We start from the raw sequence: 16432 nt of genomic DNA on the forward strand, positions 1-16432 counted from the left end.
CAAATAACAAATATAACATAAACACATGCATTTATATATTGGTTCATATGGATGTCTTTTGGTTTTGTACATGCCAATTGGTTACTTCCTAATTATTCAAAATCTCCTTTTGTAAAAAAAAAAAACAACAATAATTTTACTACATTTAAAGATCAATATAAACTTTGGTATATACTTCACATATTTAAACAGTAGAGGAAATTTTTTGTTCTTTCTATGGAAAATGGTGGATGGGGCACAGTGGGGGCTCAGAAATATTTTTTTTAATTGGAATGGCTTTATACAACTTATTTCATCAGAAGTAAAATGTACAAGAGAGATGACAAGGATGTAAATACTTAAAAGTTGTGGTACTGCCTTCAATAATGAACAAAACCTATAATGTAAAGGTTCTGGAATGGTATGTGAAAAAAATCATAAAGGGGAAACATACAGTAAGATTTCAGCTAACAAATATTGAGTCAATCAGTAACCACAGACTACAACTGTATTACAGGCTCCTTGATTGTCGTATGAATAATGTCAGATGTTGAATACATTTGAGAGCCATAAACCCTACCCCTTACATGGGCCAGTTACGAAATAGCATACCAATACTATTAATAGAACAATTAGAAACAGCAAGACAATGAATGCTCCTCTTTGAATCTACTTTTGATGATTTTATGGCAACATTTAGAAAATTTCTTTTTGATCCTTTGAATTAATTTGCTCAAACAAATGAAATTTCTTTCTATTTGTTTTTACTTTCGAAAGCTTGAATTAAAAGTCTTTATTTCTTTTCAAAGGGAATAGATAACGCAAAATGTTCCTCTCGTTTTAGTATCTACTAGAACACACCCGCGAAATCGCGGGCATATACAGCTTGTGAACTGTAGGATGATTTTTGTCGAGCCTGCAACTTTTGTTGCAGAAAGCTCGACATAGGGATAGTGATCCGGCGGCGTCGGCGGTGTTAGCTAACTTCTTAAAAGCTTTATATTTTAGAAGGTGGAAGACCTGGATGCTTCATACTTTGTATATAGATGCCTCATGTTACGAAGTTTCCGTCAGTCACATGTCCAATGTCCTTGACCTCATTTTCATGGTTCAGTGACCACTTGAAAAAAAAGTTCAAATTTTTTGTAATGTTGAATTCTCTCTTATTATAAGTAATAGGATAACTATATTTGATATGTGCGTACCTTGCAAGGTCCTCATGTCTGTCAGACAGTTTTCACTTGACCTCGACCTCATTTCATGGATCAGTGAACAAGGTTAAGTTTTGGTGGTCAAGTCCATATCTCAGATACTACAAGCAATAGGGCTAGTATATTCGGTGTATGGAAGGACTGTAAGATGTACATGTCCAACTGGCAGGTGTCATCTGACCTTGACCGCATTTTCATGGTTCAGTGGTTATAGTTAAATTTTTGTGTTTTGGTCTGTTTTTTTCGTTCTATATGCAATAAGTCTACTATATGCAATAAGTCTACTATATTTGTTATATGGAATGATTGTAAGGTGTACATGTCTAGCGGGCAGATGTCATGGGACCTTGACCTCATTTTCATGGTTCAGTGGTTATAGTTAAATTTTTGTGTTTTGGTCTGTTTTTTTTTTCATACTATATGCAATAGGTCTACTATATTTGTTGTATGGAATGATTGGAAGGTGTACATGTCTAGCGGGCAGATGTCATGTGACCTTGACCTCATTTTCATGGTTCAGTGGTCAAAGTTAAGTTTTTGAGTTTTGGTCTTTTTATCTAATACTATATGCCATAGGTCAACTATATTTGGTGTATGGAAATATTTTATGATCTTTATGTCAGTAGCGCAGGTTTCTTTTGACCCTGACCTCATTTTCACGGTTCATTGCACAGTGTTAAGTTTTTGTGTTTTGGTCTATTTTTCTTAAACTATAAGTAATAGGTCAACTATATATGTTGTATAGAAGCATTGTTAGCTGTACATGTCTGCCTGGCATGGTTCATCTGACCTTGACCTCATTTTCATGGTTCATTGGTCTTTGTTTAGTTATCTTGGTTAATGTTAAGTTTATGAGACAGTTGTAATAAAACTTTATACTTAGGACTATCTACATAATATCAATGATTAGTATAGAAGGCGAGACATTTCAGCGTGTGCACTCATGTTTGTAAAAGATATTATGTATGGAGAATATCATAAAAGGTATCAAAAGCCCTCTCCCTTTTTCCAAAGTCTGATATTTGTTTCCTTTCTGTTAAATTCAATTATTTTCGTGTTTCTGGCCTCAGACCACAATTATTCTTCTCCTTTGCTACAATGCTTCTTTTGGTAAAAGTCAAATCAAATTAAAAATTTGCACCGTTTCAAATATGAAATAAATGTAACTGCTTATATATAGACCATTATCAGTCTAATAAAATATCCTTCTATGACAATCCATCAGTGCCATTCTTTTGAGAGCCTTATTAACATACCAATGGTAGGATGTGAATCATGTATAAATGACTAAGACCGACTTAGGCTAATTTGAGGGGTGGTCGGAGGGGTCCTGATCCCGAAATCCCGGGCTTAAAATCATGAAATCCCGAAATGCAGAATTTAAAGAAATTCATATCCCGAAATCGAAAAATATATTCCCGGATTCCGTAAGGATCAATCCCCAAATCCCGAGCTTAAAAACACCCGATCCCGACGCCCCGGAAAAGGTCCTGCCTCCCTGTAATCTCTACCTTACTTTCATTTTTGCCAAATCACTATTTTCCCTTTCAACCATAAATTTGTATGGCTCATTTATGGGCATTATGTTTTCTAGTCTGTGCATCCGTGCGTTCGTTCGGTCGTTCGTTCGGTTGTTCGTCCGTCCGTCCGTCCGTCTGTCCCACTTCAGGTTAAAGTTTTTGGTCGAGGTAGTTTTAGATGAAGTTGAGCATGTTTTACTTATTAATATATATGCAAGTGGTATGACCCCTTAAATAGTAAACATTTCAAAGAAAACAGTAGACAGAATCAGGGACTTTCTATACTAACATAGAAAGTCCCTGACAGAATACAGAGAGTCTCTATATATTAAAGTAGTAGAATCGTAGTTTACATGTAGATAAACGCCGAAAATAATTCTCCCCTCTAAGGAGGTATAATAATTGTGGTTCTTGCGATCTAAACACCATGATATGAAACGCGAAAAATAATTGTCCTCTCTAAGGCGGTATAACAGTTGTGATCATCTTGCGATCTAAACACCATGATACGGAGAATGCTCTGAATGGCTTATTTTTTTTTCTTCATTTTTGTTATCTATCATACGATTGGTTGTTCTTGTGTCACATGTTTTACTTAATATATATGCAACTGGTATGACCCCTTAGATAGTAAACGTTAGCATTTCAAAGAAAACAGTAGTCAGAATACAGAGTCTCTATATATTAAAGTAGTAGAATCGTAGTTTACAGGTAGATAAACGCCGAAAATAATTCTCCTCTCTAAGGAGGTATAATAATTTTGGTTCTTTCGATCTAAACACCATGATATGAAACGCGAAAAATAATTGTCCTCTCTAAGGCGGTATAACAGTTGTGATCATCTTGCGATCTAAACACCATGATATGGAGAACGCTCTGATTGGCTTATTTATTTTTCATTTTTGTTATCAATCATACGATTGGTTGTATTTGTGAATGTTTCAAACCGGAAGTCTTATCTATGAGTAAAATTCAGTCTGATGACGGAATCATATCCGGACTTCTTTTTTGTCGTTTTTCTCCCAAAATAACTCAATCTGAATAATCATAAGAATGGATGACAAATGCGACTATGCATGTTACCTATAGGACATAGAGACATGATGATTGATTTATTGTGGAAGGAAGAGAAACGACACACAAAATGAGGTCTTCTCGTTCAATAGTATAGATTTTAGTCTCATATTTACATCATGTAATGAGGGGGGCAAGGGGTTTAACTGTTATGCTGTTATGGGGCAATTAATTCTTTGTTATCTGTTATTTTGAAAATATATTTGCTGTTAGCTGTTATTGTCTTATTCTTTGTTAGCTGTTATTGGGCTAGTAGTTTTTTTATTATCTGTTATTTTGATAATGTATTTGCTGTTAACTGTTATTGAAAATTGGAATGTTAGCATTTTATTTTTTGACAGTCAATATTCGGTATAAATTGAAGATCACTGGACATTGGGGTCTACCACTACTAATATGTTTGTCCCGTATTCAGAGAAGGATTCCATTAACATTTACCCATCACAGAAGTGAGGTCCAGGACAATTCAAGTATATCTTATGATTATCCTTTGTAATAAATTCCATTTTTTTATGAATGTGTATTTAGAATTATCTTATTTTTTGTATGAGAATAATGTTCCTTGTTTCCCGTATGAACATATTAAATTAAAACAATTCTTAATATGACAAAAAGGAAAACATATGGCCAGGAATATCTGACAAGGATCTCAATTAAGGACTAGGTCCTAACAACCAGTTAACTTTTTATATAATATGGTACATAGACTCAGCTCTGTGATTCTTTTCAAAGCAGAACCAAATGCATTGTACAATGAAAGTTCCAACCATGTACTTGGGTCCGAAGCTGCACATAACTCATTACAAACAAAGATTTCTTTCGTTTCAAGCCATTGTCTCCCTACTAAACTATGTATTCTACTTACTAGTAGACTTGGTACAATCAAAAACCTCAGCTGATAACAAATTGTTCAAATAAGGCCTTTGAAAATAGTGGAATAAATTGCTTTTGGAGTGTCAAAATTCGTTCGAAGTACTTGATAAATTGCATGCTTCTAATTGGTGCTTTTGATTTTGCTACCCTATATACCACTTTCCCTCATAGTCTTATTAAGAAAAATTCACACACCTCATTAAATGGTCATTTAGAAAAAGTCAGAATATTCAAACTCTATTAGGTCATTTTTTTATTAGCAACAAAGGGAGCTTCAGTCAATATATATAAACAATACACCAACGTTTCATGAGAACTACTGAAAGCATTTTTGAGTTATTTTTGAAAACTTGAAAATACCACCTTTTTCTAATGAATAAAATCCCTTTACTCAAATAACATAAAATCTAAAATTAATAAAAATCGAAAGGGAGTTTACAACAATAGATATAAACATTTCAGCAAAGTTTCGTGAGAACTGCTGAAAACATTTTTGTGTTAATGTCTGAAAACTGGAAAATCCCCCCTTTTTAATTAATAAAACCCGTTAACTCGGAAACGTACAATCTAAAATTTATAAAAATTGAAAGTGACCTCATGTCAATAGATATAAACAATTCACCAAAATTCCTTGCTTTGTGAAAGCATTTTTGAGATATTATCAGAAAACTGAAAAAAAACACCAATTTTATAGAATAAAAACCCATTACCAAGAAACTTAAAATCTAAAATTTATAAAAAAAAAAAAAAAAAAAAAGGGAGCTCACGTCAATAGATATAAACAATTTCTCAAAGTTTAATGCAAACTGGTTAAAGAGTTTTTGAGTTAATGTCCGACATGTTGAAAACAGACGGACAACAGTATACCATAATACGTTCCGTAAACGAGCGTATAAAAAATATTATAATATATTGAGTAGTAATTTAAACACATTCTAGATACATAAATTAATACTAAAAACATAGTCATAGAAAATGGCATGCATTACACAGGATTATATCCGTAATAAGAAATACTGATTTGTCAAAGACCGACTTATTTTAATATTTCATTTACTGTTATCTGTTTTTGTCCATTTTAATTCGTTGTTATCTGTTATGAGCCAAATCAATTTGCTGTTTTGCTGTTATTGGGACCCCCCTTGCCCCCCTCTGTAATGGGAAAGCATTTGCGGATCCAAGGAGGGGGTCCCGGTGGTTGGAACAGACAGAAACACTCTGTTTGTATCCTAATCATCTTTAGTCAAACACGCATAATATTGCGTCTTTCTCGTTATTCCACCGTGTGTATATAACTTAAATCTAACAGCCAGAAGCTTCCTCACCATTTCCCCTTCACATTGATAACTTAACCTACTGACAATTATCATGTATTATAACATTATACGTATGATTTCGTCCTAATATCGTTACATTGATAGTTTAACCTACCGACAATTAGCTTGATAAGTACATCATGCGTAGAATTTTCACCTAATATCATTACATTGATGGCTGAATCTACAAACAATTAGCTTTTATAAGTACATCATACGTAGGATTTCCTCCTAATATCGTTACATTGATGGCTTAATCTACAAACAATTAGCTTTTATAAGTACATCATACGTAGGATTTCCTCCTAATATCGTTACATTGATAGCTTAACCAACAAACAATTAGCTTTTATAAGTACATCATATGTAGGATTTCCTCCTACTATCGATAGCTTAACCAACAAACAATTAGCTTGTATAAGTACATCATACGTAGGATTTCCTCCTAATATCGATAGCTTAACCAACAAACAATTAGCTTGTATAAGTACATCATACGTAGGATTTCTTCCTAATATCATTACATTGATAGCTTAACCAACAAACAATTAGCTTGTATAAGTACGTCATACGTAGGATTTCCTCCTAATATCGTGACATTGATAGTTGTACATACCGACAATTTGCTTGTATAAGTACGTCATATGTAGGATTTCCTTGTAATATCGTCAGGTATCTCACAGTTTCGCCACGACTGCAGTTTGTTACCATTTCATGCTGATTAGATATACATTCTGCATTTTGTTCATAAACTAAAAAATAAATAAAAATTGTTGAAATATTTTTTTAAATGCCATTGAACAACATGACTGACAAGTATGCCACTGTGAAGTTTTAAAGCAGAAATGCTGCAGCCTTTCTCACGTATTTTATGTCAGATAAATGTACATTTTAAAAACGAGTCTTTAATTGACATTGGTGACATTATGATAAAGAACAAAACTGAAAGCATTATTTTCTTTGATTTGAGTCAAGGAATTGTATATTTAAATATACAATTCCTTGTTTGAGTGTTGTTAATTTTCTGATAGAATTTTTGTGTCGTAAATTAATACGCCATATCCCTTTTTGAAATTCTACCCATTGCACACAGCCAGGTCAACATTCCTGACCCCTCAATATATATAAAATTGAGAATGGAAATGGGGAATGTGTCAAAGAGACCTTTCTAGTGTTGGCCAAAATTTCAATTCTTCCTTCCGATAGAGCTACTTTGAAAAAAATACCTTATTGATTCAAGTAACGGTAAAACTGTTCTTGTTCTGATCGTTGTATCAATCAAATTTACAACAAATAAAACACAAGAACAAAAGAACAAGTTTAATATTAACTGATTGGCTGACTTTTTATTTCTTTACTGGCAAATATTTCAACCAAGTTTAGGAAGGTAACAAACCAATTTATACAATAAGAAGGGGAAAACCTGGATGAAGGGTGAGAAATTCTAACTAATGCTGGAATATGAAGGCATGTTGCATGGGACAGACATTTTGCCTTGCAACTGACCATATCAATACATCAACAGTTGTTTCAAGAGTTATTTGACGTGCACTGGACACAATGTATAGTTTTAGAATCGATATACCTAATATAATAAAAGAACTATTCCAATTTGATCGGCCCAAAGACTAACTCTCATTTTTTTTTGTTTTTTGAATTATGATTATAGCACCCAATACATGGTTCTTATGCTGGCAAACAAGACATATTCCGTAAAACATGTAAAGTTTAACAAGTTCATAGAAATAGAAGATAACTCACTATTTAAAGAGGAACAGAAATATCGAACTGTTTCTATAATTTTGTCTTTGTCAAATAATCTTTGTAATAATTGTTCCCTGTCTGTAGTTCCTTGACATTGGTCCAAGAAATCTTGCATACATACAGCAGAGCTCTCTAATTTCTTTGATCTGTAAAATAAAAGCTGTATGATGATAATACATTGAAATATTGTATCGATTGTTTAGGGCGAGTTCTCTGTATGTTTCTACTTTCTAGTGATTGATTCCATGGTGTAAATTATAGATAAGTTAGTACACAAGTTTAATCAATAAAAACGATAATTTTTTTTACCTGAAAACTTGCACTGCAGAATCTGCTGATTGATAATGTAGAAAAAGATTAAATACTGGCATATGTTATCTGAACTTTGAAGATTAAAGTCAGATTTTGGGAAAAATCAATTCACAATCATGTGGTTTGAATGTTGCTAGATCTTTCATATTTGTAATGCATTCTGTTTTTCGTTTTTAAAACACTCAGATGGAAATATTTCAAATACACCTGATTAAAAAGGTACTGTTCAGATAAGTAAAACCGAACACTTGAATAGTATAAAACTACGGTGGCAGAATGCTATTCCCAATTAAAATTGAAACATATTTTTTTTATTCCTCGTATTGGCAAAATAGGTCTCAAAAAGCAAGCACTGTGCAAATAAATTAAGTTACTTGAAGTGGTCGAAGATGTCCGATGGTGTCAAAACCGATTGGTAAGCACCTTGGTTCGATTTGAACATCATCATTCCAAAAATTGCGTATACTTCTTTCATTTTCATTTAAGAAAACTGGCGATTTACGTATATTTTTTTTCAGGAAATTCAATGGCGGATTTAAAGTTTTTTCACAAAAATATATCTATTTTGATAGTACAATTTGCTATTATTTTGTTTTTATTAAGTGAAAATGCATTCAATGATTGTACAAGAAGTATTATAGTATTATATAAACCTTGGTATCTTTTAAAAGTTCATGCAAATATGAAGTATGACCAATTTAAACCAATGACTTACTGACACGAATCTTTAGACATCTCAATGCTAGTTTTCAAAGCATTCGGCGGAGTAGCATCATTTGGAGGTCCAAGGCCAAAGTTTGGTAATGAGGATTTAATACATAATTGTATTCTGTGTTCTGCATCTCGTGGACATTCTAATAGTACTAACGATATCACTGCAACGAAAGAAATGTTTTGATACAGTTTTGAAAGTAATTAGAGCGTAATGAAAATGAATAATTGAAACTACCAGTATACAGATGAATTAGATTCAGACTCTGAAAATTGGTTAAGAAATTTATATAAAATGTTTCCTTGTTTAACGGTGACAAGAAATTTTTATACAGTCAGTTTGACAAAGTTTTATAGGTCAATGTTTAGTAGAGATATAGGGCAGACAGAACTTGGATGAAAAAATTGATAGCCTAGAAATTCGTCCTTATTTTACCTTCAACTTTTTTTGGGAATCGCCTAATCAGATTTGATGTTTTCAATCTATTTTAACTACAAAGGCTCATGGTAAAACAAAGTTGAAAGCCAGAATTACTAAGACCAGACAAATGAAATAGTATCTAACAGTTTACAAACCTAGTTGAGCACAGAGATGTGATTCAGAATATAACATTTCTTCATTGATTAAACTCTTTGTCTGAGGAAGAAATTTGATTTTTTTTTTGGGGGGGGGGGGTAGAAAACATCTGTTTCGATTCCTCTTCATGAGGCACCCTAGAAAGGGGTCATATTCCAGTAGATGTTACGTGAAAGATTTTTATGCATTCATTCTAAGCTATTAGAATCGCTTGCAATAGTCAATAGTCCAACGAAACTTAAAACAACAGACGGCTTTGAAAATGTTTTTAAGGACAACATATTTTAGATTTTTTTTATTAAAATGTTGCCGTTGTTGTCAACATTGCTTGGATTGTATCAGAGCCTTCTGTTGTATACAATAGTAAAATGACATGCTTCTTGATGATCTTAAGGGACAAGACGAAGTCAATTGTGGTACTATAGCAAATGACATTGTGTTCAACCAACAATAACAGAAAAAAAGACCTGCTTAATGTTGCTATTATAGTCATGAAGCAATGCACTCAAAACAGCTCATTTTCTGATAACCTTTTATCAGTAAAGTGTTGTGTCATGTACTGCGGACTAACACCTGCATATATTTTATTGTATACACATTGATATAAGGTATCAAACAGCATCACAGATGTATATGTTATTGCGTGCATCTAGCAGATGGTGATATAGTATGTCATTATTACTATCAAGATGTGGTTTAATCTCTTCAAAGAATATTTGTATTCCTGTATAGAAAGTCGGCCGTCAAATGTCATTACATTTTTCAATTATTACATTAAATATTAACAGCAGAGTGAATGCTTACAATGGAGCAAGCAGAGGCGGATTTAGGGGGGGGGGCCCTTTTTGGGAACTGAAAAATTGGTTGCTTATATAGGGAATCACTGAAGCGTGAGCGGGTCCCTCTTAGGTCAGTCAGTGGGCCCCCACTTATGAAAATTTCTGGATCCGCCACTGGCAAGTGTACATTATATTCAAAATAAGAGCGAGTACCTCGTAACGGCAGTATGGGAAAAACGCGATGTTCGTAGATATGTTAGGAAAGAACAGACAGATGCACTTAAACTTGTGAACCAACTAGGCACTATTTCAAAGACATTAAATCAAGCGGATTTGCAATTTCTCTTAAATGTAGACATTAGTAGAAATTAGAACATTCATATCAAATAACAAATAGCAGACTCAGGGGCGAAAAAAACTTAGATTTATTATTTCAATGAACAAGCATTTTGTCCAATACTTAACCCCCTACCGGTTAAAATTAATTGTATTGGAACAAAATTCTTGCTTGATCTATAACTTGTCATGGTGTAAAATATATAACAATTTTCAAGTCAATATCTTCGAGCATTACAAAAAAAGTGTTGAAAACTGATTATTTAAGTGGAGTTCAAAGACAATAACTCTGCAAAAAAAAATCATCAGACCAAAACAAAATTCGAACTTGATCAGTATCGTGTCATGATAAAACTATAGACATATTTTCAAATCATAATCTTCAAGCATGACCCAAAAATGTGCATAAAACTCATTATTTGAGTGAATTTTCAAAGTACAAGGACCATAACTCTGCACAATATATGAGTGCAAACCTAAAGTCCCCTTCGACTTCGTCGATGGGAGACTAATAAAAATGAATCATTGATATTAAATCACAGTCCAGAAAAAAGTTCTTAAGTTACTTGCATTATTTATAAGTGATTGCCTACCAATATGAGAAGGCACTTAGATGGAGCGGACATTTGATTATATTTCATTGTACTATTACCTATCATTAATAAAATAAATAAAATAATAATGTTTATATAGTTTATTTATTTTGTATAAACTGTAATGTTACAACTGTATTGCCATAACTATTTACTGTAAACTGTGTCCAGCAAGATCACTATTGTATTGTTTCTGTTTATAGGATAACTTTATCTAAGAAAGTATGACATGATTTTAATAATTTTACCATAGGCAACGAAGTAGATTGTTTACTTTCACAGATCGTGACTTGGATGGAGAGTTGTCTCACTGGCACTCAAACCACATTTTCTTCTATCTATTTAGTTTTGTCCGTCCGTCGGCCTGTCATCTTGGTTTCAAGATGATAAATCAACTGCTTATTATCGAATTATGGTCACTTGATCTCTTTACGTTATCAGCAAAAGTCATTGTTACCAATCATGGATCTACATATTTGCAGAAAAGTGTTTTCCGGGTGATTCACCGAACAAAATATTTGGGGTTACTACCGTACTATGATATGTGGTAATCTGGGATGAGAGGAAGATCCGTATTGAGGTTAAGATTATTACATCTAAGGTCAAGGTCATATGTACTCAAATTAAACTGAAAGCAAAAATTGGTTTTCGGGTGCTTAATCAAATATTTATTTTGCAATGAGAGTAAGACCTAAATTGATTTTGAGAACACTACACCTATTGACAATGCCATGTATACTATCAAAATAGTCTTAATTGTGTGCAGGAAAGTGGTTATAAAGGGACTAAAAAAAGAGATTTTGATTAGATAACATATCAAAGTCTAAAATCGTTTCATCCGTTTAATGTTTTCCATGTACCAAACCCATAGTTGCTATTGTTGGGTGATCTGATTATGATTAGGACAGTTCTGTCAATGAACATTACAAAACAACAATTCAAGTTATATTTGGAAATTCATTTACGCATTACATAATTAACCAATATTTATATAGCACATGTTTTAAATAAAAGGGTTGAAGGTAAGAGGAAACACTTTATTTGTTACGGAACGAAATAAGAATGAAAGTGTTGTTGCCATCACATGCATATTAATTGTAATGAAATAAATATAAGATTTCAAAGTTACCAGAAGGAAATTTGTCAAAAAGACATAGGAAGTACTTTTGGTACGAAGTGTTTAAATCTTTGTAACATCCTTTCTCTCCATCATATGACCGTGCTGTTGCTATGATATTTTTTTTATTCAAAACCCAACCCCAACTGCGTATTACCAAACGAAATTATAATTAAGCATCCGCACTTGACTTTTCAAGAGGAGTGGTACATATTCAATATTTAATTGATTTCTCGAGTTACCGAAAATTCGGTTTCTATACATATTATTCGCCTTATATAAATTATATTGTTTATAGAAGTCCGACTTAATGGTACCAACGCCTCTATTATCTGTTTAAGCATGTTTAACCCACCACATTCGTAAGTCACGATGACTTGCCTGTCACACGTCAGGAGCCTGTAATCAAGTGGTTGCCAATTGTTGTTGTATATTTGTTTTGCGTTTAGTTTATGGTACATAATTCAGGCCGTATATCTATAGGTTTTCTGGTTTTATACATTTTGTCATGTCTGGATCTTATCTTATGCGGTATTGGTTTTGAAGCAATGCTTATTGTTTCACCTATAGTTGCTAACATCTACGTCATTTGATCGCTGGTGAATAATTGTCTCATTGGCGACCATACCATATCTTCTTATTTTTATAAATATATTTCACAAATGAGGACGTAGATCTAGTAATAGCAAAAACTCAAATATGCAACTGTCATAGCTTTATTGTATGAGAGCATGGTATTGTCTAACTGGTAGATTATCTCGGAGTTGCTGGTTGATCCGGAATATTTTGATACAAAGTTACGCGTTACAAAGTTTTAAACTTATTGCGGTTGTATATATTTCAATGTTTTAGTAGTATGCGGGTTTGTGGTTATTCATTCACATCTATATTATAAACAACTGAACACGTGAAAGCTTACTGAAGTACAATATTACGCAACCACAAATAATTAGGAACTATTTAAAAGTTTTATCACATTGCCTTACGTTTTTATCTTTTTGTCATCTGTGATTATCGCAATGCAAAAAACACACACATCAATAAAACTAACTATACATACAGATTGGTAAATTATGTAATATATCAAAACCGCATCAACTTCAGACTATTGTTGCAAACGTAAAAACACTACTACTAACTATTTTGACCATTCGGCAAATGAGACAATGTCCCAAGAGAGAAACATCGCCAGTTTTTATCTCTATAGTTATCATTGTTATTTTCTTGATTTTTATTTTTTTTTAATTTGGTTTTGATGGGGGATCTTTGCATGGCAATCTATGTGAGATTTAGTCAGGCCAAATAAAAAAGTATGTGTGGTTCCAGTTACATCTGAAAACCAGATGCTCCGCAGGGCGCAGCTATATACGACCGCAGAGGTTGAACCCTGAACAGTTGGGGCAAGTATGGACACAACATTTAAGCTTGATTCAGCTCTAAATTGGGATTGGGATTAAATAGTTGACACAGCATAGGTTTCTGACACAGAATGAATGTGGTCTAATGAACTTAAAATATTTTTTTTGCCTTTGAGCAATTCACTATGCTGTTGAATATTAATCCTTTCAAAAAAAATTTTGAAGAAATTTTATTTTTATTTTTATTTATGAAAACAATGATTTAAGTTGATTCAACTACTATTCTGGACAAAGAAAGATAACTCCAATTGAAAATTTCTTGCTATTGCACAATATTGTGCAATTAGATATTTCTTGCTATTGCGCAATACTGTGCAATTGAAAATATTAGCTATTGCACAATACTGTGCAATTGAAGATTTCTTGCTATTGCGCAATACTGTGTAATTGAAAATTGCTTGCTATTGCACAATACTTAATATAATAATTTTGGATCCTGATTTGAACCAACTTGAAAACTGGGCCCATAATCAAAAATCTAAGTATATGTTTAGATTCAGCATATATCAAAAAAGCCCAAGAATTCAATTTTTGTTAAAATCAAACTTAGTTTAATTTTGGACCCTTTGGACTTTAATGTAGACCAATTTGAAAACGGGACCAAAAATTAAGAATCTACATACACATTAGATTTGGCATATCAAAGAACCCCAATTATTCAATTTTTGATGAAATCAAACAAAGTTTAATTTGGACCCCGATTTGGACCAACTTGAAAACTGGGCCAATAATCAAAAATCTAAGTACATTTTTAGATTCAGCATATCAAAGAACCCCAAGGATTCAATTTTTGTCAAAATCAAACTAAGTTTAATTTTGGACCCTTTGGACCTTAATGTAGACCAATTTGAAAACGGGACCAAAAATTAAGAATCTACATACACAGTTAGATTCGGCATATCAAAGAACCCCAATTATTCAATTTTTGATGAAATCAAACAAAGTTCAATTTTGGACCCTTTGGGCCCCTTATTCCTAAACTGTTGGGACCAAACCTCCCAAAATCAAACCCAACCTTCCTTTTATGGTCATAAACCTTGTGTTTAAATTTCATAGATTTCTATTTACTAATACTAAAGTTATGGTGCGAAAACCAAGAATAATGATTATTTGGGCCTCTTTTTGGCCCCTAATTCCTAAACTGTTGGGACCAAAACTCCCAAAATCAATCCCAACCTTCCTTTTGTGTTCATATACCTTGTGTTAAAATTTCATTGATTTCTATTTACTTATACTAAAGTTATTGTACGAAAACCAAGAAAAATGCTTATTTGGGCCCTTTTTTGGCCCCTAATTCCTAAACTGTTAGAACCAAAACTCCCAAAATCAATCCCAACCTTTCTTTTGTGGTCATAAACCTTGTGTCAAAATTTCATAGATTTCAATTTACTTAAACTAAAGTTATAGTGCGAAAACCAAGAAAATGCTTATTTGGGCCCTTTTTGGCCCCTAATTCCTAAAATGTTGGGACCAAAACTCCCAAAATCAATCCCAACCTTCCTTTTGTGGTCATAAACCTTGTGTTAAAATTTCATAGATTTCTATTTACTTTTACTAAAGTTAGAGTGCGAAAACTAAAAGTATTCGGACGACGACGACGCCAACGTGATAGCAATATACGACGAAAAATTAAAATTTTTGCGGTCGTATAAAAAGTTAGGGTAGGTAGGTAGGGATTTTTTTTTATTTTATGTTTTGTTTTTACATTGAGTCTATGGGAGCAACATTCTGACTTTAACAGTGCTTAATGAAAAATGACAATAAAATCTTTAGGGTAGGCTATTTTTAAGCCGAAAAAGTAGGGACGGTAAGGTTACTTTAACCACACATATATTTTTATTTGGCCTCATGTCTATATGTCTTATATTGCAGAGCTTGACATTGTATAGACGCTTTTTATACGACCGCAAAAATTTTAATTTTTCGTCGTATATTGCTATCACGTTGGAGTCGTCGTCTGCGTCGTCGTCGTCCGAATACTTTTAGTTTTCGCACTCTAACTTTAGTAAAAGTGAATACAAATCTATGAAATTTTAACACAAGGTTTATGACCACAAAAGGAAGGTTGGGATTGATTTTGGGAGTTTTGGTTCCAACATTTTAGGAATTAGGGGCCAAAAAGGGCCCAAATAAGCATTTTCTTGGTTTTCGCACAATAACTTAAGTTTAAGTAAATAGAAATCTATGAAATTTTGACACAAGGTTTATGACCACAAAAGGAAGGTTGGGATTGATTTTGGGAGTTTTGGTTCTAACTGTTTAGGAATTAGGGACCAAAAAAGGGCCCAAATGAGCATTATTCTTGGTTTTCGCACAATAACTTTAGTTTAAGTAAATACACATCAATGAAATTTTAACACAAGGTTTATGACCACAAAAGGAAGGTTGGTATTGATTTTGCGAGTTGAGGTCTAAACAGTTTAGGAATAAGGGGCCCAAGTAAGCATTATTCTTGGTTTTCGCACCATAACTTTAGTTTAAGTAAATAGAAATCTATGAAATTTAAACACAAGGTTTATGACCACTAAAGGAAGGTTGGGTTTGATTTTGGGAGTTTTGGTCCCAACAGTTTAGGAAAAAGGGGCCCAAAGGGTCCAAAATTGAACTTTGTTTGATTTCATCAAAAATTGAATAATTGGGGTTCTTTGATATGCCGAATCTAACTGTGTATGTAGATTCTTAATTTTTGGTCCCGTTTTCAAATTGGTCTACATTAAGGTCCAAAGGGTCCAAAATTAAACTTAGTTTGATTTTGACAAAAATTGAATCCTTGGGGTTCTTTGATATGCTGAATCTAAAAATGTACTTAGATTTTTTATTATTGGCCCAGTTTTCAAGTTGGTCCAAATCCG

The 16432-nt window shown here is 33.0% G+C and overlaps 1 protein-coding gene across 1 annotated transcript in view; it reads right to left on the minus strand.

The window, feature by feature from the left end:
- Positions 1 to 16432, minus strand: part of LOC143046036 (uncharacterized) — a 35614-nt gene that overhangs the window by 2239 nt on the left and 16943 nt on the right. The window contains exons 2-4 of the mRNA XM_076219000.1: positions 8765 to 8924; positions 7735 to 7883; positions 6590 to 6725 (exon numbers count right to left, since the gene is read on the minus strand). Coding sequence (XP_076075115.1) covers positions 6590 to 6725; positions 7735 to 7883; positions 8765 to 8924 — 445 coding nt within the window. The remainder of the gene's footprint in view (positions 1 to 6589; positions 6726 to 7734; positions 7884 to 8764; positions 8925 to 16432) is intronic.

This window comes from Mytilus galloprovincialis, chromosome 1, assembly GCF_965363235.1.
Source record: "Mytilus galloprovincialis chromosome 1, xbMytGall1.hap1.1, whole genome shotgun sequence".
Taxonomy (NCBI): domain Eukaryota; kingdom Metazoa; phylum Mollusca; class Bivalvia; order Mytilida; family Mytilidae; genus Mytilus; species Mytilus galloprovincialis.